We start from the raw sequence: 27,786 nt of genomic DNA, 5'->3' as shown, positions 1-27,786 counted from the left end.
AATGAATTTGCTCAACCTGTAATTAGAAAGGATTTGGTTTATTCAACAATCACCACCTGGACTTCCCTGGTGGGGCAGCGGTTGAGAATTCGCCTGCCAATGCAGGAGACATGGGTTCGAGCCCTTGTCCAGGGAGATCCCACATGCCGTGGAGCAACTAAGCCCGTGCACCACAACTACTGAGCCCGTGCTCTAGAGCCTGTGCTCCACAACAAGAGAAGCCACTGCAGTGAGAAGCCCGCACACCACAACGAAGAGTAGCCCTCTAGTCGCTGCAGCCAGAGAAAGCCCATGTGTAGCAGTGAAGAAATAAATTTCTTTTATTAAATTAAATTTATTTATTTATTTCTGGCTGCGTTATTATCCCAATGCAGCCAGAAATAAATAAATAAAATAAAATAAGTAAAAAAAAAATCACCACCTTGAGCATTCTCAGAGAAGAAAATGGCTAGGTTGTTTTTCTAGGGGCTTAAATTTTTCAAAAATGGAAATGTTATGGGGGAAAGGATCTAACATTACAGGCTCTCATGTGTGCCAAGCACTAAGGTGAGTGTGTTCAGGATGTATCTTGTTTTATCGCATTCTGAACTCTGTCATAGAGAATCACTTAGTACACAGAAAGAAGCACTGGCTTTGGATAGAGCTGGACTTTGTCTCTTTCCTTGTGACCTTGACCAAAGCCTCCCTTTGCATCGGTTTTCTCGTCTGCAAAACAAGCAGATGATAATGCCTAACTTATGCCATGGGTTTGGGTATTTTGAAGGATGTGTGGGTAAAGTACTTGGCATGTGTGGTTTTTCCCCAAATTGTGGTAAAGAATGCATAACATAAAATTTACCGCCTTAACCATTTCTAAGTGTATAGTTCAGTAGTGTAATTTATATTCACATTGTTGGGCAACCATCACCACCATCCATCTCTGTAAATTTTTCATCTTACAAAATTGTAACTCTGATACCCATCAAACACTGACTCCTGATTCTCTCCTCTCCCCAGCCCCTGGCAACCACCATTCGACTTTCTGTCTTTATGAACTTGACTACTCTAGGTGCTTCCTATAGTATATGTCTTTTTGTAACTGGCTTCACTTAGCATAATGTCCTCAAGGTTCATCCATGTTGTAGCATGGATTGGAATTTCCTTCCTTTTAAAAAATATTTTATTTATTTATTTGTTTGTTTGTTTATTTATTTATTTTGGCTGTGCCAGGTCTTAGTTGTGGCACACAAGATCTTTTAGTTGCGGCATGCGGACTTCTTTTTCTAAATCTTTTTAACTTTTTATTTATTTTTTAAAATTAATTTTATTTATTTATTTTTGGCTGCGTTGCGTCTTTATTGCCGGCATGCGGACTTTCTCTAGTTGCGGTGAGCGGGGGCTACTCTTCGTTGTGGTGCACGGGCTTCTCATTACACTGGCTTCTCTTGTTGCGGAGCACGGGCTTTAGGCACTTGGGCTTCAGTAGTTGTGGCACACGGGCTTAGTTGCTCTGCGGCATGTGGGATCTTCCCGGACCAGGGCTCGAACCCGTGTCCCCTGCATTGGCAGGCATATTCTTAACCACTGCGCCACCAGGGAAGTCCCATGTGGACTTCTTAGTTGCAGCATACGAACTCTTTAGTTGAGTCATGCATGTGAGATCTAGTTGCCCGACCAGGGATCGAACGTGGACCCCCAGCATCGGGAGCACGGAGTCTTTCCCACTGGAACACCAGAGAAGTCCCAGAATTTCCTTCCTTTTTAAAGCTGAATAATATTCCAGTGTACGAATATACCACATTTTCAAATCCATTCATCCTTTGTTGAACACGTGTGTTCTTCTACATCCTGGGTATTGTGAAGAGTGCTGCTAGGTACATGGGTATGCAAATACCGCTTCGAGATCCTGGTTTTCATTCTTTTGTTGGCATGTGTGTTGCATTCAGTAATTTAATACTTAGTTTCCCATTTCTCCCATTTCCTATGCAATGAAACAGAGGTGCCAGAGGTCAATTAATTTGATTAAGGCCTCACAACTGATACATTGCTAGAGCAGCATTTGAATCCAAGCCTTCTGTCTCTAAATGACCTGTTCTCTCTCCATAATCTCATTTTGCTCTAAAATACTTTTCAAGAGGAGGGATTGGCATTTTGAGTGAGAGGAGGTGATTTTAGGGGACTTTAGAAGATCTGGAAAAGAGGGAGAAAGATGGTAACATCCATTACTGTGAATTTCATAACCAGTCACTTATATTCTTTGTGACAGGCCCTAAGTGGGGGAGATTTGCACCCCAATCAAGTGGGCTCTTGAGTAGACAAAATGCATGGGTGATAGGGAAATCAAAGAACATCATGCCAGATACATTGGCTTTCTGAATCTTCCACCACAGCATGAGCTAAAGGTCATTTTGGTGCACGCTGGAAAATTCCTCTAACGGCTCCTGAAGTGGGACTGGCTGGTGGATCCTTTAACCCCTGTGTGGAATTGCCTTTACTAGAGACTTGGTGTGGAACATCCTTCATCCTCCATCTGTGGGGCATACGTCCTTCGTTATCACCTGAAGGATGCACACCTGAGCAGTGTAGCATCCATAGTGTTTGGTTAAACGGAGCCCAGTTTTCTCATCTGTTATATTGCTTTACTTTGTTGTTGTTGTCATTTGCTGTCCAGGCATCACATGGTCCATAAACAAAACACCTATCCATTGCATATACACTCCAAAAAGCAAAAACAAATTTCAGAGCAACTAAAATGGCTGTTGCTAAGCCAATACGTTCAATGCATTTTTCTTAGACAAATAGTTGACTTTTAGGTAAAACACCTTGTATGCTGCCTGTCACATAGCAGGTCCCTGAAAATCGTTCTTTTTTCCCCTCATCCTTTCCTGTATTAGAATTCAGTTCCATGCAAAGAGCTGGGATAGGCATTGGAAATGGAGGGGTGGAGGAGGTGACTGTATTCACTGACCTCAGAAGTGTGGGAAAACAGGCAATGAAAATAAATCAGTGTATTCATGTGGATAAAGAAAGGAAGGAAAGGGGATGTCACTAATCAAATTGTTTCCTCCCTCCCCTAAACTGATACGTTGAAGTCCTAGCCCTCAGTACCTCAGAATGTGACCCTGTTTAGGAAGAGGATCATTACAGATGTAATGAGTTCAGATGAGATCACACTAGAGCAGGGTGGGCCTTTAATCCAATATGACTGGTGTCCTATAAAAACGGGAAATTTGGACACAGACATGCACACAGGGAAAACACCACGTGAAGATGAAGGCAGAGATCAAAGTGGTGCATCTAGGAGCCAAGGAAAACCAATGACTGCCAGCACACCCCTGGAAGCTAGGCAAGAGGTGTAAAACATTCTCCCTCTCCATACTCAGCAGTAACCAACTCTGCTGACACCTTGATCTCGGACCTCTAGCCCTCAGAACTGGGAGATGATACATTTCTTTTTTTAAATTTTGTTGAAGTATAGTTGATTTACAGTGTTGTGTTAATTTCTGCTGTACAGCAAAGTTATTCAGTGCTATACAGTTGGACCTTTTTGTTTATCCATCCTATATGTAATAGCTTATCTGCTAATCCCAAACTCCCAGTCTTTCCCTCCTCGACCCCCCTCCCCTTGGCAACCACAAGTCTGTTCTCTATGTCTGTGAGTCTGTTTCTGTTTCGTAGATATGTTAATTTGTGTAGTATTTTAGATTCTACGTATAAGTGATATCATGTTGTATTTGTTTTTCTCTTTCTGACTTACTATGCTTAGTATGATAATCTCTAGGTCCCTCCATGTTGCTGCAAATGGCATGATTTCATTCTTTTTTATGGCTGAGTAATATCGCATTGTATGGGAGATGATACATTTCTGTTGTTCAAGCCCTCGGGGTTTGTGGTGCTTTGTTATGGCAGCCCTAGCGAGTGAATACGGAGAGCTCCAGTGGTAACTAGGATAGGATGGGGTTGGGGAGGTCCCCTGGAGGACATGATGTTTAAGCAGAGACGGGGAAGATGACTCACAGATAGCTTCGGAAATATGTAGGAAAAAAAGGAGAGCATTTTGCAGAAGAAATACTATTTTGATACGCGGCTAGTGGTTACTTTACAATTTATCTTAATAAGCGTGGGTATTGTGTTTCAAATTCCACAACACATTAGGACTAAAAACAATAAAGTCCAAGACAGCTGGCTGCTACTCACCGTGCAGCTGATAAAACAGACTGACCATGATGGGGGAGAAAAGAAAACTTAAATCAGTGGAATTAGGAGGAGGAGGACACAGAGGGAGGAGAAGAAGGAGCAGAAATGAAACAACCTTTCCATTTGGGGGCTCTTTTTTTTAACAGCAGAAATTAATTTTATCACAGTTCTGGAGGCTGGAAGTCCAAGATCGAGGTGTCAGCATGTTTTGATTTCTTCTGAGGCCTCTCTGCTTGGCTTGCAGATGGCTGCCTTCTTGCCATGTCCTCACATGGTCTTTCCTCTGCCTGTGAATCTCTGTGTCCAAATGTTCTTTTCTTTTAAGGACACCAGTCAGATTGGAGTAGGGCCCACCCATATGACCTCATTTAATCTTTTTTTTTTTGCATTACGCGGGCCTCTCACTGTTGTGGCCTCTCCCGTTGCGGAGCACAGGCTCCGGACCTGCAGTCTCAGCGGCCATGGCTCACGGGCCCAGCCGCTCCGCGGCATGTGGGATCCTCCCGTACCGGGGCACGAACCCGCGTCCCCTGCATCGGCAGGCGGACTCTCCACCACTGTGCCACCAGGGAAGCCCTCATTTAATCTTTTTAAAAAATTGTTTTTAAATTTATTTTTAAACTTTTTTAAAAAATTGAAGTATAGTTGTTTATAATGTGTTAGTTTCAGGTGTACAGCAAAATGATTCAGTTATACATATATATTCTTTTTCAGATGCTTTTCAATTATTGGTTATTGTAAGATATTGAATATAGTTCCCTGGGCTATACAGTAGGTCCTTGCTTATCTATTTTATATATAGTAGTGTGTATATGTTAATCCCAAACTCCTATATGTGTGTGTGTGTGTATAAATACACACACACACACATATATATATATGAACGGATAAAGAAGATGTGGGACATATATATATCTTCTTTATCCATTTATCTGTCCATTTATCTGTCAATTTCATGAAGTAGTGTAATGACGGCTGTTTGTCCTGAGTGAAGGGACAAACATCCATCATTACACTAGCTCATCAAGTTGACTTCTGGGGAAATGGCTGCTTGGAGCATAAAACAACCACCTCTGATATTTTAATGATGATGCTGAGCCATCAATGGTGAGTTCAGCCACCTTAGAGATGTCCTATTTCAGAAGTGATGCCAATAAACTGTAGTTTCTTGAACAGACACAATGCTACTTCAAATTAAAAAGTCCTCTTCTTGTTACTGTCTTTGAGAGTATTTTTCAAAAAGTACCTTCTAAACCTGGGTTAGGTACCCCTTCCCTTGGGCCTTCACAGAACTCTGTGTTTTGCTGTATCATAGTACTAACCATGCTGATTTTAACTCTCCTCCTTCTCACCTGTGTTGTTCTTGATCTGCCTCCTATCCTAGGCTTGCATCTCCTTGGAGCACAACCTCAGATTTGAAGTGACTCTCTGTCCCTCAGAGTCTGCACACAAGATGGCCAGAAGTGAACATTAAATAAATATTTGTTTAACAACTCCAGTTTCAAAATGTTCATATCCTAGATGCTCAAAATTAAAAAAATTTTTTTGCATGCTTAAAAATATAAACCCTTGGGTAACACACATGCCCAATTGGCCAAAGGTTTTCCAATGATATATGTTCATTTTTTCTCTATCACAAATTCCCTCTGAACCCTCTGCCACCAAGATTCAATAATATGAATTTAATTCTCTGTTTACATCAGCCTTTTTTGGTAAGAGGCTAGCCTGCTATGTTCTCTTTTGACAAGTTCAGGGTAATTTTGAGTTTGATCTGATTCTTCTTTTTTTTTTTGCTTGCTTGTGACCAGAGAAAAATCTACATGATGTTTCAAACTATAATTTTCAGGTTTTCTCTTAAAAAGGATGCTGGATGTAAAGGTTTGGATAGGATAGAAAGGAAAACAGAGCTAAAAGCCAGAGCTCTGTTACAATTTCTGAATGTCTATTCTCTTTTTTGTTGTTAAGAGAATTACCAGTGCAATTGGTTCCCACAGGAATATCTGCTGTTATTCCCTCTCATTTGTCCAGTTCTGAGATAACTGAATAATCTGGAATGTGTCCAAGAATTCTGAGCCCAGAGAGCGCCTTAGGGAAACCGAACACTCTCTTCTTCTCATGGCCACTCATCATGTTGTCTTGGTTCCCCTGACTGTTGGAAGCCATAAAGCTTTAGCTACACTATGTTGGATGCTTACTATGTTTCACGTGTATGCTGAGTATGGTATACGTGCAGTCTCTAAACCTCACAGTGAACCCGGAGAGGGTTTATGTTCTGGTCCTCAGTTTAGAACTGAGAAGACTGAGACCCACAGAGTCAGTTGTATAACACCTCCCAAAGCTGCTGTTGGGAAATGGAAGAGCCAGAATTTGAATGCAGAGCTGACTGACTCAGAACTCCATTATTCTTTCATTATGTTGCTCTGGATGGTGTGGTCTGTGGAGAGAGTCTGCTGAGGCTACATTACGGGGCATAGAGAGTGTGCTGGAAAGAGTAGGGGTGAAGAAGGACCCTGGGCAGGATCATTATGGCCTTGTGGGCCAGGCAGAAATGTGGTACTTCTCAAGTGTGAAAAAAGCTTTGGAAAAATGTTATGAGCTCCTCTAGTAAGCAGTGTAAGAGCTAGAACTTGTCCACCAAACACAATGCCTGGCGTGCCGTAGACACCCAAATATGTGAGGAGGAATAGATGGATGAGCCGAGTGGGAGAAGTCAGAGCACAGGTGGGTTCCACAGGGCAGTAGGGGATTCTCAGGATGGGTGAGCCCAGCTTGTTCTCTAGATATAACAGTAAGTTCTATTCTCTGGATAAAAGAGGAAACAAAAAGGCCAGTGATATACTCATCTAAGTGAGAAATTTTACAAGGAAAGATACTCAAGACAGAAGAGTCTCTCTTCATAGGGGAGGCTTAATGCTGAGCCTGGTCCGTGCTAAAGGCAGCCTAGCTTAGTGGAGGAAACACCAATTTTGCCATTAGACAAACCTGGGATCAAATCCGGATGGTTACTAACATGCTGTGTGACTTTGGACAAGCACCTCAACCTCTCTGAGCTTCTGTTTCCTGATCTGTAAAATAGGATTGTAATACTTAGAGAAACAGGGGTAAATTTTTCAGGTGGTTAATGTGCTTTTCTATTTGGCCTTTCTGAGTATATGACTTTTGTCTGAGCTGGGCTGTGCTAACCATCTACTTGGGAAAGAAAGTGTAAAAGAAAGTGGAAGGAAACTCACTCGATGCCACTGTATGGGACCATTGCCCCACACTGACAAGTTCTGTAGCAGGACCCCTGCTCTCAGGCCTTCTGGTACATGAGGGTCATTGAAGAACTCCAACCAGACAATCTTGTACTCAGACCATACCACTTTATTTCTTTTTCCTTTTCGTTTTTTTGGTACTTTATTTATTTATTGAAGTATAGTTGATTTACAATGTTTCAGGTGTACAGAAAAGTGATTCAGTTTATATATATATACTTTTTCAGATTCTTTTCCACTGTAGGTTATTACAAAATACTGAATGTAGTTCCCTGTGCTATACAGTAGGTCCTTGTTTTTTATCTCTTTTATGTACAGTAGTATGTATCTGTTAATCCCAAACTTCTAATTTAACCCTCCCCCCCTTCCCCCTTTGGTAACCATGAATTTGTTTTTTATGCCTGTGAGTCTGTTTCTGTTTTGTATGTAAGTGTATTTGTGTCATTTAAAAATATTCCGCACATAAGTGATATTACATGATATTTGTCTTTCTCTGACTTACTTCACTTAGTATGATAATCTCTAGATCCATCCATGTTGCTGCAAATGCATTATTTCGTTCTTTTTTATGGCTGAGTAATATTCCATTGTATATGTACCACATCTTCTTTTTTCATTCATCTGTCAGTGGACACTTAGGTTGATTCCATGTCTTGGCTATTGTAAATAGTGCTGAACTAGTGCTTGTAAATAGTGCTGAAATAGTGCTTGAATTAGAGTTTTCATCTTTTTCAGATATATGCCTAGGAGTGGGATTGCTGGATCATATGGTAACTCTAGTTTTCGTTTTTTATACTACTTTATTTCTTAACAGGCTCAGCTACCCCCTGGTAGCTCAGAGCTTCTTCACCATGAGTTTCTGCCAAAATCCCAAACAGCAGAGTGGGACAAGAGGTCTTTGCCCTCAGCATCACCCTCAACTCATCCATCATTCTTCTCCTTCACCTGGGTCTGAAGACCAAAAGGGGAAAGTTGAGAGACATGATCTTAGGCCACCTATTTCTCTCTTTTTTTTCATTCTCACAATTTTCTAGAATCAGAGCCTTCCCATCCCTTTCCTCTCTGGTCCACCCTTGCCAAAAACTTCTGTGGTCTTGCCAACCAAGACTGGTCCTTAATATGCCAAAGAGTAGAGATAAAGGAATTTAGTAAAAACTACCTTCCAAAGTCAATATTGTGACTTAAAATTTTTATTATTTTCTTGCTGCACGGTCATTTTTTGAATGTCAGAAATGTGCATTTAGCTCCTTTAGAGGGAGTAAGGAAGTGCCTAAGAGCACAGATTCTGGAGTCAGGCTGCCAGGTCCAAAGCATGGTTCTGCCACTTACAAGTGGTGTAACTTTGGGTAAATCACAAAACCTCTCTGTGCAAAATGGGGTTAGTAATAGTATCTCATAGGGACTCTTGGAGTAGTACATTAGTTTGTATATGAAATAATAACACCTCTCTGTTTATTATGTATATAACTGTGTTTTTACCTTCATCATTAATCAATATCATCACCATTTTTCTTTGTGTTCCTTCTTTAATAAATCCTAATTTCCTAGGCTTACCTAGGTATATGGATGCCATGGGCCATCTGAGGTAAACCTCATATACTCAGGAAGACAAAAGAGAAAAGCACACTAATAATTTGAAAAATACATTATCCTTAAGACTGCAGTCTAGTTGGTACAGTTGTTTTCCCATAGGGCTATGGGTTAACAATTCTGATGTTGCTAGACATGTATAATTAAACATGGAATTAAACAACTAAGTAAATGGATGGTGGAGATGGGAGCCAGGCTGCTCATTGTTGGGGTGGGAGGTTATAAATGAGCAAGGGGAGAAGGCTAGACTGATCCATGTGATAATGGATTAGAGTTGGAGATATCAGGATGAATTTATGTTAAGCTTAATATAGACACAGATGGTTACATATATAAATATTTATAGATATGTATATAAGTATGAGTCAGTATACACGCATAGATTTCCTTACTCAGTCAACTGAGAGGCACTAGAAGCCATGAGCACACTTGGCACCCAGATTTTGGTTTCTAACACCATTCTCCAAGAAAGGGAACCAGGGTCCTTGGAGAAATGGATTCTAGGATGGGACAGGAAATAAACAAGATGAACCTGGAGCATCTTGCATTGCTAGAAAGTAAGAAAGTTCTCCAAAAAAAGGGCAGGGGGGAATGTAGAAGCCAACTGAAAGAGATTCCAATGGCCAAACCTGGGGAAATTTGAGTGAAAAAACAAAATAAAATAGTACTGGATTATAATCCAAAGTATAAAATACATATCCATGTGTCCACACTAATATATATCATATATATATATATTTGAGTGAATAATTAAATGGGGAAGAAGAGACAAATCTGCTATGAAGAACAATTCCAAATAATTTATGTAGATACTGTACTCAGAGGGGTAGAGCATAACTTCCCACTCCTTAAGTGTGGGTTATGTATAGTGACTTCCTTCCAAAGAGTATGGTATGGAAAGAGGGAAAAATAGAGTAACTCTATAGTGGAAGAGATTTGAGAAACACTGCCTCAGGCAGCAATATTGATATTTATGACATCAATAATGATGTCATCATAGAATGTGTCTTTGATATGTTATGATGAGAATGTTGCCTTATCTGTATGGTTTTCCTCCCCCAAACCCATAACTGCAGTCTAGTCATGAGAAAAACATCAGACAAATTCCAGTTGAGGGACATTCAACAAAATACTTGACCAGTACTCCTCAAAACTGTCAAAGTCATCAAAATAAGGAAAAGTCTGAGAAATTCACAGCCAAGAGATACCTAAAGAAGCATGATGACTAAATTTAATGTGCTACCTGGATGAGATTCTAGAACAGAAAGAGGACATTAGGCAAAAACTAAGGAAACCTGAATAAAGTATGGGTGTTAGTTAATAGTTATATGTCAGTCTTGGTTTATTAATTGTAACAAATGTACCCTATTGGGGAAACTGGGTTCGGGGTATATTGGAACTCTCTGTGCTATCTTTGCAGTATTTCTGTAAATCTAAAACTGTTTTACAATAAAAAAATATTTAAAAGATATATTGTTCCTGTATCATTACTTCACAGGATTGATATGAGGATTTAAGGAGATAGCACATGAAAAGTTCATTACCAAGTGACTGGCGCATAATATATGCGCCACAGAACAGCACTCTTTGACCATCTTGTGCCTTTCTATGCAATTCTTCCTTGTGATATGCCTTGAAAAACTTACCATTGTTGCCTTTCCTCCAAGGTGAGCCAAACTGGTCTAGTTTCTAATAGTTGGTATCTGCCTCTTTTGCTCTAAGAAAACTAGAGCATCATCCCAGGGTTTGTAATTTAGCATTTTTGCCTTAATGACCCTATCTGGATTGCATTCATTAGTCTGTTTAGTAACTAAGATATACCACATCATAACAGTACTTACATGGTGGTAACCTTGGTGTAAGTCTGCCAGATACTTCTATATAGAGTAAGTGTATTTTAACTTTCTTTGAAAATGATTGTCAAATATGTGAGGCCCATTTTCCATCTTAGGAAGGAGAACATGGGGACGTTATCAACTTCTTGTTTGCTGACTGAGGGTCTTAACAGAATGCAGCATCCCAGAACAGCAAGTTCTTGTCAGTTATTTCTAAGGATCAGAAGGAGTTGCAGAATTATAATGAGGCAGGGAAAGTTTTTTTGTGACCTTGGGTAGAAAGTACCTTTCTACAGAGGTGAGGTGGATAAGATATCTCTGGGGCTGAGGTATATCTAGAAGAGAAACCATACTGCTGGGAGCAAGACATGGCCAGTCCTACTGGATTCCCTCTATGGTCATGGCTGTGCAAAAGAAATTATATACACACACACACACACACACACATATATAATTTATATGTAAAATATATATAGTAAATATATAAATTATGTATACACATAACTTCTTTTGCATAGTATATTTACTTAGTATATTATATACTATATTATAATATATAAAATTGATAATATATAATTATATAAGTGTGTACATATACAAATACCTACTATATTACATAATACATAAAACATAGTTATATATAAAATGTATAATATATAATACATAAATTATATATATAATTTCTTTTGCATAGTATATATACTTAGTGTATGTATTATATACTATATTATATAATATATAAAATATATAATATACATTATATTATATATTTGTGTACATATGTATATAAATACATACACGTGCATGGACATATATACATACTACATATATACATACATTCAAATAGTTATCTCCTATCTTTATGCTTCTCTCAATTGACAAGGTCAGGACTTGCACATTATAACCTACTCTTCTCTCTTCACTCACCCTATTCTATTTTTCTTGGATGCCAACCTGAGCTTACTTCCCATCTACTCTTTTGTTTGTCCTCCTCAGCTGGATATTATGTGTGGAAAACTCACAGAAATACTGGGTTGCCAGGCCTGGTCCATCCTCCTGCTTAGTAAAATGAAAATAACATTTAAGAAACCCAGTCGCCAATGTCTGTTTAGTAATTCTTGATTGCTGCCCTTAGCCTGGATTTCAGTATTTCTGAATAATCAACGCCTGGAAGCTAGCAAAAAATGACTATCTAAAACTGCCAGAAATTTGCTTCCTGTTGTTCTGAATGTGAAAGTAGGAATGTGACTCTGGGGCAGCCTCATTTTCCTTTGTGATGGATCACTTTGGTGGGCCATCTCAGTCCTACCCACTTGCATTAAGTAACTACTCGCTGCCCCTGAGTTAGCTCAGGACTTGGGAGAAATCATCCAAAAGCAAATGCTTTATAATGGAGTATTCTGTTTAAGAATATAAAAGGCTATCCCTAGTGGTAAGGAATATCTCTGTACTTTTTTTTTTCTTTAATGAAGTGTTTAGCATTTCCCCTGGCAGGACTGGAAACAGAGTTTGAAAATAGTGGATGGAATCTGGGACTGAGGGAGCAAAGAGATGGGAGTAAGGGCTCGCACTGGATGATGGGCTTAGGTGGTGTCATCTCTGTAACTAGTTAAGGGTCTATTTCCAGAAAAAAAAAAACCTGCCATTAAGATATTAATTAACTTATGAATGTCCTTGGGCATTCTCTATGCACTACTCAGTCAATTTGCTGTTTGAAATTTCTACTGAAGCTCTGTAGAAAATCCAGGGCTAATGCCTGTTCCACCTTGGTGCACTCTGCAGGCCCCATGGGAAGCCTCCCTTCTGGTCAGTTCCAGCCTCCCAGAGGGATTCCGGACAACAATTGCACTAGTCAGAACTTACATTGCACGTGACAGTAAACCCAGAGCACACTAGCTTCTTCAGAAAGGGGCTCCCCTATCTCCTCTGCTTCTTTCTTTATTCTTTCACAATGAAGAAAGATTTTCTTCACATGGTAGGTTCAAACTCATTTGAATTCATGGCCTCCTGGCTCCTTGACTCCAAAGCTTCCCAATAGAAAAAATTCAGGGAAGGACTCTGATTGGCCCAGCCTAGATCACATGCTCACTTCTGGCCCAATCACTGTGAGGAGAAGGAGGTGTTGTGATTGGTCTGACTTGGATCACATGTTCACTGTGCGACCAGAAGGGTGAGTTACTGGCCTGATTTCCAACTGCCAGCTCTTACTTACATCTCTGAGTAAGAGTTTTCCTGGCTACCAGAGCTCACTCTGCCCATGAACATGGTAGGTTACAAGTGCTGTGGAATTACTGTCTCCCAGAAGCAGCCCTCAAACAACGACTGATGGGAGCTGGCACATAAATACTCAAGGGCTCACTTGCCCATGGGCTGACAGAATTCTGAGACATGCACTCAAAGCCATTTACCAGAATGCCAGAGTGGGATTAAACTCCCGTTCTCCACAGTTGCCCCTTGCTGGGCATTGCACCCTTTATCTGCCTCTTTCTCTTTCCCATCTCACCCCCTCACCCCTTGTCTGCAGTATTGCCTTTCGTCACCTCCCAAATATGTTTGTACTTGAGTCCTTATCTCAGTGACTTCTGGGAAAACCCAAACTAAGAGAGTTACAGTGATTGACAGCTCATCACATGAGTCAAATGGGGATGAAGCAGAGTGCCTGGAACTGGTACTTCTGAATACACAAAACAGTAGCTGTCCACTAAAAAAAAAAAAAGTGTGTGTGTGTGCGTGTGTGTGTGTGTGTGTTTGTGTATGTTGGGGAAAAAAAACCCACAGAGCAGCGAACAATGAGAACTTACAGTAAATCACTTCCTATTACACCAACATTTGGGCACAAACATGTCTGGCCTGACATGCCCAGGGGAAGCAGACAGACCTCCCCAGCAGGTTGCTCTGGAGAGGAAAATGTCAGAGGATATGGGGTCCAGGCTACAGGGAGAGCTGTAATTTACATGAGACAACATTTCCACCATGACTTCATTAATCTTAGGACTCTTCCGCCCCAGCTGAATCCCAGCCAAAAAGTTATCATGGCAGAGAGACATGCCCGCCTCCTCAGATGCTGGCCAGCGGCTGGGCGACTTGGCTTATGTTTGGCTATATTCCCATTAGACAGTTGGGCTTGTGGGATGGCCCATGCATGTGCAGTGATAAAAATACTCTCCTTATCTCTGTGTCTCAGCTGTGGTAACCCTGCTTCTTTCCGTTCGAGTGTATTGGTTTCTAAAGCCAAACTTATTCTATATATGTCATGGGTTGAGTTGCCTAGAAGCAGTGCTTGAGAGGAGGGGTTCAGGTGTATGAGACCCTGAGGGAGTAAAACACACACACCTCTCTAAGGTGAGGGAAACAAAATAGGAAAGATAAAGGAGCCACACGGGGATGGGGCTCTCAGTTTCAGATAAAGTCTAGACCAGGGGTTGTCAAACTATGGCCCGTGGACCAAATTCAGCTGCCACCTATTTTGGTAAATAAAGTTTTTTTTTTTTTTTGCGGTATGCGGGCCTCTCACTGTTGTGGCCTCTCCCATTGCGGAGCACAGGCTCTGGACACGCAGGCTCAGCGGCCATGGCTCACGGGCCGAGCCGCTCCGCAGCATGTGGGATCTTCCCGGACCGGGGCATGAACCCGTGTCCCCTGCATTGGCAGGTGGACTCTCAACCACTGCGCCACCAGGGAAGCCCCGGTAAATAAAGTTTTAAATAAAGTTTTATTGGCACACAGCCACGCTGACATAATGTCTATGTCAGCTTTCTTGCTCCAAGCGCAGAGTCAAGTCGTCTCTGGACTGGATGGCCTGCAAAGCCTAAGCTATTTACATTCTGGCCCTTTCCAGAAAAAGCTTGCTGACCCCTGCTCTAAACTTGTCTCAACCCATGGGAGCTCTGGAGCCCCCCTTGCGTCATAAAGTTATCCCCACCTTGAGGCAAGGGCTGGTCTTGGTACCTTAGTGTCAGCTGGGCATTGGTTGTCCCCTACCCTGGGTGTTGAGGGTGAGGGACATTAAGCAGATTAAGCCCAGGATGGTGGCTCCCATCAGCCGAGAACAATTGTTTGGATGTTAGGGGCACCTGTGCGTTCTGAGCAACGGACACAGTGGCTGGGAAATGGGTACACCTGCTGGTAAAGGGGATCTTTCAAGGCACTGCCAGCAACTACTGCCATGTTGATCTGGATCTCCAGAGGTGCTTCATGAAGATGGAGGGAACCTTTGCTTCCTGCCTGAAGCTGAGCCATAATTCTCTCACCTGGATTCTGTGACTCCCATTTCAGTCTTGCCTTCAGTCCGTCCATCCCATTGTTCTCAGGGTGAAGACAGAAACCCTTAACAGCTCAAAGAATAATTCCTGAGAGAAAACTTCTTGAACCTTTTTCCCCATGAATTCCAGTCCCTCTAAGGAGCCAATATTCAGTTTGTGTGTTTTCACCTATTTTTTTCAGTCTTTGCAAACCACAGCACACAAAAATATGCACAGATTTTCTTTTCTTTAAACCAAATGCCCTGTTATGCGCATTACTTTGACATTTGCTTTTTTTCCTTTAACAATATAAGCCATAAGAAAGTCTCCAGTCTGACACGTATAGTTAACTGATTTTTAACTCGTTTTTTTAACAGCTGAATGATAGCCTATCATATGTATGTACATATTATGTACCTAATATAGATGTACAATAATTTAAGCATTCCTACATTGATAGGAGTTCAGGTTGTTTCTGTGTGGTTTTTATTTTTCACTTTACAAACCATGGTGCAAAGAACACCTCTGAACAAATATCCTCACATTCTGTTGCTTGTATTTCTGACGGCTCCATCCCTAGAAGTGGTATTATTTGGTCAACATACACATGCATTTTAAATTTCCATACACACTGCCAGATTCCTTTCTGCAGATACAGCAAATCATATGTCCACCATGAGTTTATGAGACTGTCCAGTTTCCAACATCTTTGCTAGATTGGTGTCCTTCAGTCCTTTTAATTTTTGCCAATCTCTTGGCAGGGGAGTGGCCTCCCGTTGTCCTGACTTGCATTTCCTTGACTGTTATTGAAGTTGGTCATCTTTTTATATGTATATTGCTTTGATAAAAGTAGCCCCCGCGGTGATAGGACCTTATGTTAACCTGGGGGGAGATGGAAGTGTTCTAGGGGAATCCTTTGCTCTTTACCCATGCATCCTCGGCTGCTCTCCAATGCAGAGTTGGTTGTTGCCGATATACCTGCCCATCCTCGGCTGCCCTCCCTCTCGTGTCCCCAAAGGGCGTGGAGTTTTGGTCTCAAGGGATGTGGCCATGGTGGGGGTGGGCAGAAGGTCCTGCCCCATTGGTGACCATCTCCGTCTGTTCTCTTCATTTCTAGACACCACCCAGATGAACAATGCGGTGCCCACCTCCCCTTTGCTGCAGCAGATGGGCCATCCACATTCCTACCCCAGCCTGGGCCAGATCTCCAACCCCTACGAACAGCAGCCGCCTGGCAAAGAGCTCAACAAGTACGCCTCCTTGAAGGCTGTCGGTAAGTGCTGTTTTGTTTCTTCTCTCTCTCTCCTGTACTTTTCTGTTACTACTGGATTTCCTTATCCCCTACTTTTTTTCTACTCATTTTTCTGTCTTTCTTATCTCATCTATCTATCTATCTTCTATCTGTGTATCTATCATCCATCATCTATCTATCCATCTACTATCTATGTATCATCTATCCATCTATCATCTATCTATCTTTCAAATTTTCTCTCTATTTCTCTTTCTCACTGTTTCTTTCTTTCTGTCTCATTCTCTCTCTGTCTCTTTCTCATGTATTCTGGGTATCTTTGCTTGGGACACAGTTTACTAAGGATCAGAGCCCCTCAGGTGCTTTCTCTCGGCCCCAGGTCAAGTCCTACCTTGCTGTGTGGGGCGGGGGGCGGGGAGGAGGAGAACGTGGATACTCATTGGGTCATACCGATACCTCAGCCCCTTCGCCATCAACTGTCTGCCCTAGCGAATCCTCAGGGAACCTGGACTTAAGATCCAGGACACTTGGTCTCCGAACCCCCTGCCCTTTAAGTGTGACACTCACCACCCACACAGTCCAGCCTTTCAGAGAAGTCAGTAAGCCTGCACATTCCTATCTCAGGGAACTTCTGTTTTTCCAGATGTAAACATTTCTGGTGTTGGGGGGTGGAGGGGTAGCCTGGAGCTCCTATTACCCGAGTTCTTATCAAGTGCCAGACATTGTATTGTCCCTTTTATAGACACTGTCTTATTTTCTCATAGTGCTCCAAAGAGGAAGGCATAAGTATTGCCCCAATTTTCAGATTAGGAAAACTGAGACTCAGGGAGGCTAATTTAACTTGCTCCAAATCAAGCAGCCTGTGGGCAACTTGAACTTGTGTTTTTATCGCTGCAGAGCCTATGCTCCTGCTGCTCCCTTCCCACAGCCCTGGGTGGGTTGGGGTTCAGTCCATTCCCCCGATTTGTACATGAGGGAGTCTGACGGTGACCCAGGCTCCTAAATAAATGACTCATGGCCCTGTTCTATAGGATGGAAGCAGCACCCACAGCAAAGTCAAGCTTTGGGGTGGGCAGAAGACTCCCAGACCCCATGCCTTCTTTTATAATCAGCTTCTCATCCTATTTCCTCTCCCCACTGCCAAGCTCCTCGTTGGAGATGGTACAGGAGACATGTGCTGATCAATTCCAGTATGAAATAGCCTAATTCTATCACAAACTCAGGACAGAAACCAAAGCACAGACATGATCACATGTCTAGGCTGCTGTCAGAACCACGGTCTACGGACATCAGATTCATAAAACAAGCATGTTGGTGCCCAACAGAGGGCGAGGCACATACTTGGAGCTTAGCGTTTGAACCAGAAGTCCATCTTTAGGAATTCATGTCCCTCAGTCTCCCACGATTTCCAAATGGAACCATTTGAAGAGGGTTTGAGGGGTGCTTATAATTCTGAGGGCACAGGTTGTGCTGCCTAAATTCCAAGCCTCGTAAGACTTTACATAGTAATCTCCCACGTTTCCTGTTGAATTTCTCCACCCACCTCAACCCTCATCTACACCCATGACCACAGGTTTCTTCTATTCCGTATTGTGTGTTTGCAGAGCACATACATCCTAAACGTGTTCAGATAAACTCAGATATTACTAGGAACGGAAGGGAGCCATTGCCTAGGAAAGAGTCAGGGCATCTGTGCCAATGTAACTGCAGGAGCCTTCATGCACTATTCAGTGGCCCACCTCCCTTTCTGAGCCTTGCATCTAGGTGATGAAGAGCATCTGCTGTTATACTTGATTCTTCTTTTGCATTAAAAAAAAAATCCACCCAGACGTCTTTTTCTTTTTGAACTGGTCCTATTACCCAAAACAACTCATTTCTGGGCTTCCCTGGTGGCGCAGTGGTTGAGAGTCCGCCTGCCAATGCAGGGGACACGGGTTCGTGCCCCGGTCCGGGAGGATCCCACATGCCGCAGAGCAGCTGGGCCCGTGAGCCATGGCCGCTGAGCCTGCGCGTCCGGAGCCTGTGCTCCGCAACGGGAGAGGCCACAACAGTGAGAGGCCCGCGTACTGCAAAAGAAAAAAAAAAAAAAAACAACTCATTTCTTCAACTTAGGCCCAGTGTTTCCTTCCCCCTCAACACCCAATAGCTCTTTGGGTAAATCATAAATGGATCTTCCAACAGAATTCCTTGATTCTGTCCAGCATTGACTCAGGGCTTCTTGGTATAGCAAATGTTTGCAGTGCATTTGGAATTAAACTTGCAGTCTGAAAGTTTATTTGACACTCCTTGAGTAAGACTTTCTTCCACAAAGCTGGAACTCTTGAAATGTTTGTTGAATGAAGGAATGAGCTTGTCTTTGACAAGAATCAAAGAATAGCTTAGTTGGAAGGGAGCACCCCTATATCTTCTAAGAACTCTGAAGGGTCTCACTTGGGGTACCCTCCCCAGTCCTGGCTATGGTTGATGTGCCCCTCTTCTTCTTGGTCCTTCTTTTCTGACTATTATGGGAGTTCACAAGCTTTATCTGAGTCACAGATGGTCTTGTAATGGTCTTGTGAGGTCCAGTGAGGGGCAGACTGAGCGAATGCATGACCCGATGGGTTACCCAGGAGTCCAGAGTCTGCCTGCCCAAATGAAATGCAAATCCCATAATAAACATTATTTCAAGGGTTCTCTAGTAAGGCATAATGTGACTGTGCTGTGAATGATGAAATGCGTTTCATTAACAAAATCATTACCACCCAGTAGAGAAGTTGTTTAAAAAATGGTTTGCTGTGGAAAGCTCTGCAGTCTCTGATAACCAGACTCATTTTCTAAAAATTTCAATTCAGTAAATAAGGGGAGACTTGGACAGCCTTTAGTGTTAACTGCCAAGTTCAAAAATACCTCTGGAAAATCAGTGTTCTCTTGGAGGCTTTAATATTCAGAACATCAAGTGGGTTGGTCACCAAAACCCCCTGACCTCAGCTTCTTCGTGTGAAAAATGAAGAACCTGAACTTTCTAGTTTCCAAGCTCCATTCTAATTTTAAAATTGGAAAATTAAACAGTTCTACTCATTCTAGTCATTAGAATACCCGTGGACCATTAAATATGTCTCCTTCATTCACTACCAACTCTGGGGAGAAAGGGGTGGGAATTATTGGTAGTTCCTGAGATAAATTCTTCCCAAACAAGACTTCCCATCTATTTAATTTAATTTGATTTGATTTAATTTTTATTTTATTTATTTAATTTTATTTTTGTTGTTTGCTTGTTGAAATCACACTCATTCATGTTTAAAGAGAGCTCCTTTCTTTCTATAATTCAGGGATTTGGGAAAGTAACATCTGGTCCTATATAGCATGTGACTACAGAACAGTCTCTGTTGCCAAGGAGTTCATTGGCCAGTTATTGTAAAATATTAGCATACACTAGGGAGATGTAAGAGGCTAAACCTCACTGTACTCTGTACAAGAAGGAGTGATGAAGTTGAATGATTATTTGTTCAACGCTTTCATCCATCCTGCAAACATTTAATCTGGTGTCCCTTGATTGTCGGTCCCACTGAGGCATGAACCAAGTCTGTCCCTTTCATCGATGTATCCCCAGCATGTAGCACCATGAAGGGATCTTTTCTTTTTTTTTGAACTAGTATTTTTATTCATTTCAAAAGTTCTTCCCTTTTTTCCTTTCTTTAACTTTTCCCATCCCCCACCTGCCATTTCAACCATGTAGAGCTATTTGGGAAAATTGGTCTCAGCAGAACACCAGAGAACACAAGCATCAAATATCGCCTTTGGACTATGTAATTTAAACAAAAATCTTGTTTTATCAATAACTCAAATATTATTTTAAGCATTTAGTCCATGTAATAGTAACAAAATAAATGCTTACTTCAGTGTTTTCAAAATCACTCCAGACCTCACCCTCGGCTATTCTTCTCCTTGGGGTTAATAAACTTGGGGGTCTGTATTTGGTGACCCACTGACATCTGCAGAGGTCTGACATATTCTAAAACTGCATGATTCGTGGCTTTTTCCTCCTCTTCTCTGCTGTCTTCCACAAAGGGTAAAGCCCATCTTATCTCTGCTGGCACAGGACAAATCAGTTATTGCTTCTGTGGCCTCTGATCACTCATGAAGAGACCTTAATAAGCCCTCCCAAAACATATTTGTAAAACCACTGAATAATACCACGTGACAGACACCACCCACATCATGTCAGGAGCATGAGATCATAAGCAAGATGGTGGCATATAGCACTGCCCCTGCAGTTGGTCAGGACTGAGTTTAAGATCTAGTTTATACGTTTATTGCAGAAATGACTCAACCTTCCAGGTCTCAGTTACCCCATGTGTACAATGGATATAATAAAAATATACAACTAATTGTCTATTGGGAAGATTTGATGATACAGTGCAGGGAAAGTGCTTACCCTGGTACATGGTCAGCCCTCAATCAATACTGCCCCATATGAAAGTCTCCAGACCAGAATTGTTTGTTGGTCATATTTTTCCTTGAATTTCCAAATACACTGGTACCTGGATTAACATGCAATTGGTAGATTTCACTTTGAAGGAAATAGAGAGTTGGGTCCATATCCTTCACTCCAGTTTGATGGGAAAGATGTGCCTGAAAGCTAACTCACTTTGGGACTCTGATAAAACAAACAAGCAAGCAGCAAATGACTTTTCTGAGTTGTGCTTAGGGCCAGCAAAGAGGCAGCCCAAACCTCTTCACTCTCCCCATCAGTAGCCTGGACAATGAAGGTCCATATGCCCAGAGCTATGACTCCTACAATCCATCAAAGAAAGATTCTGTTTCACTCAATTAACTCTCCTTACTAAGTCAGAAATGTGGGTTTAAACATTTTCTAAGTATTTTCTACCAAGAAAAGTCAAGAAGTGTGTGTTGTTCTAGACTGAGCCAAACTGTAACCTGAAAATTCAGTTAAGCACACAGATCCTCTGGCCTGAGCCACCTGTGGATAGGTGGTTACAATGCAAGGACCCACTTTATGGTTCCTCATAGGTCAATGTTTGCAAAGACAGTTGTGAAAGTATCCCTAAGGGTCACCTGATGATTCAGAGATGGGTGATTCCTGCCTCCGGAACTGGGAAAAGATCACTCTTTTATGTAATTCCTGATGGGCTTTGCAAATGGAAAATTGCCTGCACGTTGGCATTTAGCTCCTGTTGGCCCCGTGTCTAGTTTTTCCTCTAGGTGTCTTGAGAGTTTAAATCCTCAGCTGCTAAAGGTTCCTGACCACATGCCCTTTAGATGCTTTAGTGCAACTTATGCTGCCCAGTGAGAGAAAGAGACAGGAAGTAACAACATTATTGATGAAAGGCTGTGCCTTTTTTTTTAATTCAAGAATTTAATAAGAAAATATTTTCTCTGTTGCTATTTGACAGTCTATGGACTGTTTTCCCAGTACCATGTTACATTTTCCAATAGCACTTTTTAAAACCACAGCAACAATGCACTTAGATGTGGCAGGAATTCTTTTTCACTCTTTCTGTAGGAATCATGTGTGAAAACGCTAAGTGATGCATAAGCCCCTCAAATGTGAATTAACCTCTGCTAGTTTTTCTTTTTGTCATTGTTATGGAGGAAAGTGAGCTAGTATTATTGACCCAAACAGTACACCTCTGAAGGAGGTATCAGTCCCAATGTCAGAAGATGGGGAAACTGAGGCTTGGTATAGTTAAGTAATTTTCCCAAAGTCACACCCAAAGAGCCAAGACTCATATTTGGTTTAGCCTGATTCAGGTCATCTTCTTCCCACAAAACGAGGCTGTCTCTCACAGAGCAATTTCTGGCACCAGAGGTTATAACCAGGCCAAAAAAAAAAAAAAAGATTGAAAAGGCCCATTTTCCTCTTTGTGGGGGAGGACTTACTAAGGTAGTAATTGTTTTCTTTGTTTGAAGGTAAAAGTTTTCTCATGATGCTGAGTATAATTGAGGTATAACATGTTTAAGGTGCATTATAGTTGAGGTATAATATCATAGGTATAGTATAATACTCAGATTGTAATTTTACAATAGTGTGACTGCTGAAAATATACATACACTAGGGTCATCAACATCCCAGTAAGGATAAGAAATATTTTCCTCTCCCAGAAAGTTCCCTCATGGCCGCTTCCTCTCAGTGCCGTAGGCCCATCCTCTTTACATAAGCATTTAATTTTTCACCCAAAAAATATTTATCTAATGTCCATTAGTGTCATCAAGCCCATAATGGGACCTTAGCTATATATTTGGTAGCTTGTGTGCCATCTTATTAAGTGCCCTTATTAGCTTTGGATTTATGAAACAAAACTTGTTACTGTCTTGCCCTGTCTTAGATAGTGGGGACAGAGGTGACCACAGCTTGTTTCTTGCCTTCAAGGCAGTCATGGATTTGATTTGGGAGCAAACGGCTTCCTTGGGCTTAGTGACTCAGTGACTCGGTCAGGCGTGTGTCCACCCGCACAGGAAGATCTGGGGCCGCATCACTATTTCCAGATGTCAATAATCCTGGCTCAGAGGGAGAAGAAACATGAAGTCGTCCCAGGCGGGTCCCACTTAATTTTAAGTTCGTCACTCTTCACCTGTCATTCCAATTTCCCCTCTGTTGTTAGTGATGAGGGTGAAGAGCTCATATCCGCAGGGGGAATGTGGCAATTTGAACATCCTTTGGTACGCCTGGGAGGCCAACCAGAAATGTTTAAATGGGGCCGGATCTGTGCTCTGTAATCATCCAGATCACAGACTGTTCCCTACATCTCTTCCCAGCTGGCAGCCTGATAAATCTCTGGAAATTGTGCAGAAATGTTGAGGACTTGGTTTTTCCAGGTAGATTCCTAAGAAAGGAAACTGGAGCTAGTAGTGCACGCTGATTGGTCAGGCCACCAGCCAGTGGGCAGAGGCTGCTGCTTAGGCACGTGCGCAGGTTTGCCTCGGTTTGAGTAAAACCCGATCTTACAGAGAAGGTCTATCGAGGACTGGGATAGGCTGTAGCCATAGTCATTCTCACCATCCTTTACAAAAGGGTCACTATGGGGCTCTCCTAATAATAAGAGATACCCCCAGGGCTCATCCAGTACATCTGAAATGGAATTCAATTTAGAGAAACTGATTTATAATCAAAGTCCCAGGCATTATGGGATTCTCAGATAACAAGTTTGATTCCTTTAGCATTGAGGGGAATTTCCTTACCTCAGGAAGAATGACCCCGTGGAGAACCTTGAGTTCATTCATTCATTCAACAATATTTTTCAAACACAGACTGTGTGCTAGGCACTGTGAAAGCGGGGTCTCCACTCCACCCAGCCTGCCACCCAGCATTTAAAGTTGCAGTCAGCAGAGCCTGCCCCGACCTTGAATTTGGAGCTAATGGTGCTCCCCCCCCCCCACCTTTTTAGCAGGGGGATTGCAATAAAAGGGGATTAAAATTTATCTCTTGTCAACAGAGCGTTATTAGCCAAAGTGACCTCATGTAACTAAAACTTTGCTTTCTTTCTTAGAGGGTTGAAATTTACAGCCACCTAGGAATTCTCTCTCTCCCTGAAAACATCTAGACTTTCTTCAGGGGAACCTCTCTTGATCCTGTGTTGGGTATTATCTTGATCGTGCTTCAGGGCCTTGCAGAGAGAAGTGTTCACATAATCGTAATTGTGCATTTGGTCCCTCGCCCTGTTCCCCGGTCCCCTGAGACCTGCGCCCCTTGGAGGCTGCAGCTGGGGTGCCTGCAGAACATCTGGGAGTTGAGGGCACAGCACACGTGGGAAGCCCGTGAACAGATCAGCATCTCTCCATTGTTGTTTTTTTAGGAAGTTCTGAGGGTGACTGGACAGTGGCGACACTTAAGTCACCGAAAGGTACCGTATGGCTTTTTCTAGCTCTTTTGTCCAGGTGTCGTTGGATTTGGCATTAATCCATGAAGGCACAGAGAATCCTGGTGTCTGTGTGCACACATGTGTCCGCGTTGGGTGGACCTGCAGGTCCGTCTGAGTTCCAGTGTGTAGGTGTTGTGTGTGTGTGTGTGTGTGTGCACGTGCGCACCTGGGGTGGCACGTCTGTGCTCCGGGCTGTTGTGAAAAGTGTGCCACTCCTCACTTCCCGATGTTCATTGCCTGAAGGAAAATGTCACTATCAGAAACCATCCCAGGTAAGACATCCAGGAGACGTTTTTTTCTCAGAAAACTGTGCAGGCAAATGGCAAAATATAAGGTAAATTAATGCAGGGGGAAAAACACAAATTGTAAGGGAGAGATAAACAGAGTCAGATTGTTGGCCGTGGGTCTTGGGAATGAATGATTAGCCTTTTGGGGAACAGATGCTATTTTCAACTTTCCTGGCTACCATGGTGAGCATCAAAAGTTGGTCCCCTTGAGTCTGTGTGTTAACTAGCTGGGTGACTGGGCTAGGTGGTAGCTATAATTTATTAACCCCCTACTATGTGCCAGACAGAGGGCTGGGCCCTTGATGAAATTTTGTCCTTGAACTGTCCGATGACCCAGCCATGTATGTGTTGTCCTTCCCCTTCAGAGTCGAGGACATGGGCCTCTGAGCGAGGCTAGCTCTTGCTTGTCTAAAGTCATATAGCTGCTAAGTGATGAAGCTGAATTTGAACCCATGTCTGCCTGACTCTAATGCTTAAGTTATTTCTCACTGGGATGTGATGGGAATGGCTATTTTCCAGAACAGACTGGAAACTCAGTTCTCTTCTTTCTTCACTCCTTATGCTTTGTTGGATTTGGTAGTTGGGAGGATGTAGCTGACCCAAGCAGGTGAAGGTCAAACCCTTTAGTGACCTTGAACTGGGAGAAGTTCGAACATATTGCAGGGCTGTAGGTAAGATACTGGTAGGGCCCTTTTGCCTTCTGAAAAGACAGTTCTGGTTTCTAAGTGGAGACTGGATCGGGGGAGGGTGGGCTGGAGTTGAGGTCACCTTCTGGAAGGCTCTTGCAGTCATCCAGGTGGGCAGTGCCCCGAACTGGGGTGGGTAGAGGATGAAGAGAAGAAAATAGAGCAGGGGAGTGATGAAGAGACTGCAGAAGGTATGAGTGAGGGCGTGGGAGGGCAGAGGAGGGAGCCGTGCGCCGCCCCGGGGTTCTCAGGTTTGAGCCACTTGAGTGCGTATCAGCACCCCCTGGAGGAGTGTTAAGACCTAATTCCTGGGCCCAACCCCAGAGCTTCTGATTCACTAGGTGTGGCCAGAGGAGCTGAACTGCTAATGCTGCTGCTGCTGGTCTGGGGACCATACTTTAAAGACCACTGCAGTAGAGAAATCTTGCTGGGAAACTAAGACTGTCTGATTGGGTCTCCAAGCATCTTTCTGTGGGTTGAGGGTTCTGAAGACGGAAGCTTGACCAGAGTCCCAGAGGCTCCGAAGCAACCTGAGCTCTGGGGCGGGGTGGGGGGAATGAGGTGTATCACCCCATATTCCAGAATTGGGAGTGAGAGCTTTAGACCCTCGTGTCTAATGAGAACCCCTTGATTACCCAGTTGTTGCCTTGAGAGAGGCAGATTTTTTGGATCTGCATTAGATAATAACTATTCACATGTCAACATCCATTTTTAGAAATGCAAACAATTTGGAACATGACAGACCTACTAATTTGAGGCATAAACTTTTTTTTCCTTCCCTTGTGAAAAACAAAGCCATTACGATTCCCATGACAACATTTAGAGGCAGTCAGCATCCCTGTCTTTATATCAGCCTGTTGTTGTCTGATGCATTTAGAAAATATTTCAGGACAGGTCAAAAGCAAGGGCTTAGAGGCTATTTTTCTACCCAAACCAGGCTAATTTCCCCTCTCCTCCTAAATGCATCTTTATTTAGCTTGCTTTGTCTGGGGAAGAGAAAAGGGGTCCCAGAGAGGGGAGGCCCAAGTTCCTCTGGGGTCACTGATTTTCCCTGTTGTTTTCTACTCAACCTCCAGACCCTGAATCTACATGAGGCATGATAAGAAGGTCAGGGGGGTTGTACACCCTGCCACCTTCTTGAAAGACAGGTATCAGCAGGGTGTGATGGACTTAGCCTCAGACACACCTGAGTTCTGATCATGGTCCCGTCATTGGTACTCTTGTTACTTTCTCCAAGTCATTCAACCTCTCTGAGCCCCTCCTTTCTGATCAACAAGATGGAGAAACACTATCACCCCCCTCGTAAAGTTGCTGTGAGGACGATGTGAGATAACATGTACAACACATGTCACAGTGCGTGGCATGTCAGAAGTGATAAACACATGAGGTTGTAACTGATATAATTATTACTATTATTATCAGTTGAGCAAATTAAAGCTCTGAAAAGTCTCATGGTAAAAAAAACTGTCAGACTCTGTATAGCCCATCATTTCCCAAACACTTTTGACGTCTGATCTCTTTTCTCTATGGAAAACCAGTTCACAGCCTGAGCTCCAGATACTGGGATGTTGCTAGGAACTCACTTTGGGAACACAGAGCATGGGCAGAGGGATGGGTGTGCCTTGGGGAGGTTGGATAAAGAAGCAGTAGCTTCAAAGGAGAAAGGGCTAGGTCCCTAAAGATACAAGTTCCCTGCTTCCACCTGCATTGGCTATAACTCACTTGGGAGGGGAATCCTATCTGCCAGGAAATGGCAAACAAATCTTAGTGGTTTGCACTATCCATTTTTCACTACCTGAGGTTTTCCAGGAAACTCTCCCCCTAGTGGTCACTGCTGTAGGTCCACGTGCCCAGCCCTGTGGACTCCTGGAATAATTAATACCCAGGATGGAAGAAGACACCACCGCCTCAATCCCAGTGGACTGCCCTAACCAGTATGAACACGTATCATGGAAATACATTTATTTTGCAGAACGAATCTTTGAACCTGATCTGTCCTTAGTCTAGCATATGCCATTGGAGCCTAGAACTTGGGGGAAACTTCTAGCGTAGTGCTGTGATTTCATCGCTCTAGCTCTGACTAGAATCAGGTTGTGTGGTCTTGCTCAAGCCAGTCACATGCTCTGGACTTTCATTTCTACCATTTCTTAAATGGAGGAGATGATACTATTCACATTCTATCAGGTTTGGGGGAGAAATTTTATGAGACGATGCAAATAATAACCTTCAATGAAGCAATGAAGAAAATACACTTTCCCACCCTTTATGCTTCTACAGATGAGGGAACTGAGTTCTCTTGAGATAAATGAGATTGCCAACACTCACACAGGGCATCACACCCAGGACCAGGACCCAGAACTCAAAGAATGGCTTAAGACCCCAATGTTCATAGCAACACTATTTACAATAGCCCAAACATAGAAACAACCTAAATGTCCATCAACAGATGAATGGATAAAGAAGATGTGGTACACACACACACACACACACACACACACACACACACAATGAAATACTACTCAGCCATTAAAAAGAATGAAATCATGCCATTTGCAGCAACATGGATGGATCTAGAGATTGTCATACTAAGTGAAGTGAGTCAGACAGAG

General features: G+C 42.6%; 1 protein-coding gene across 2 annotated transcripts in view; it reads left to right on the top strand.

Annotated features, from left to right (window-relative positions):
* The window catches only part of SHISA9 (shisa family member 9), a gene marked incomplete at its 3' end in the record, with an annotated part of 307,499 nt that overhangs the window by 256,650 nt on the left and 23,063 nt on the right, over positions 1-27,786 (top strand). Inside the window, exons 3-4 of one of the 2 annotated variants that reach the window (XM_081256442.1) lie at positions 16,214-16,369; positions 24,139-24,186. In XM_081256442.1, the coding sequence (XP_081112568.1) occupies positions 16,214-16,369; positions 24,139-24,186 (204 nt within the window). The remainder of the gene's footprint in view (positions 1-16,213; positions 16,370-24,138; positions 24,187-27,786) is intronic. The other variant, XM_081256443.1, reaches the window with a different exon arrangement.

This window comes from Mesoplodon bidens (assembly GCF_964165515.1).
Source record: "Mesoplodon bidens genome assembly, chromosome: 15".
NCBI lineage: Eukaryota > Metazoa > Chordata > Mammalia > Artiodactyla > Ziphiidae > Mesoplodon > Mesoplodon bidens.
This window is presented reverse-complemented; position numbering and strand designations above follow the sequence as displayed.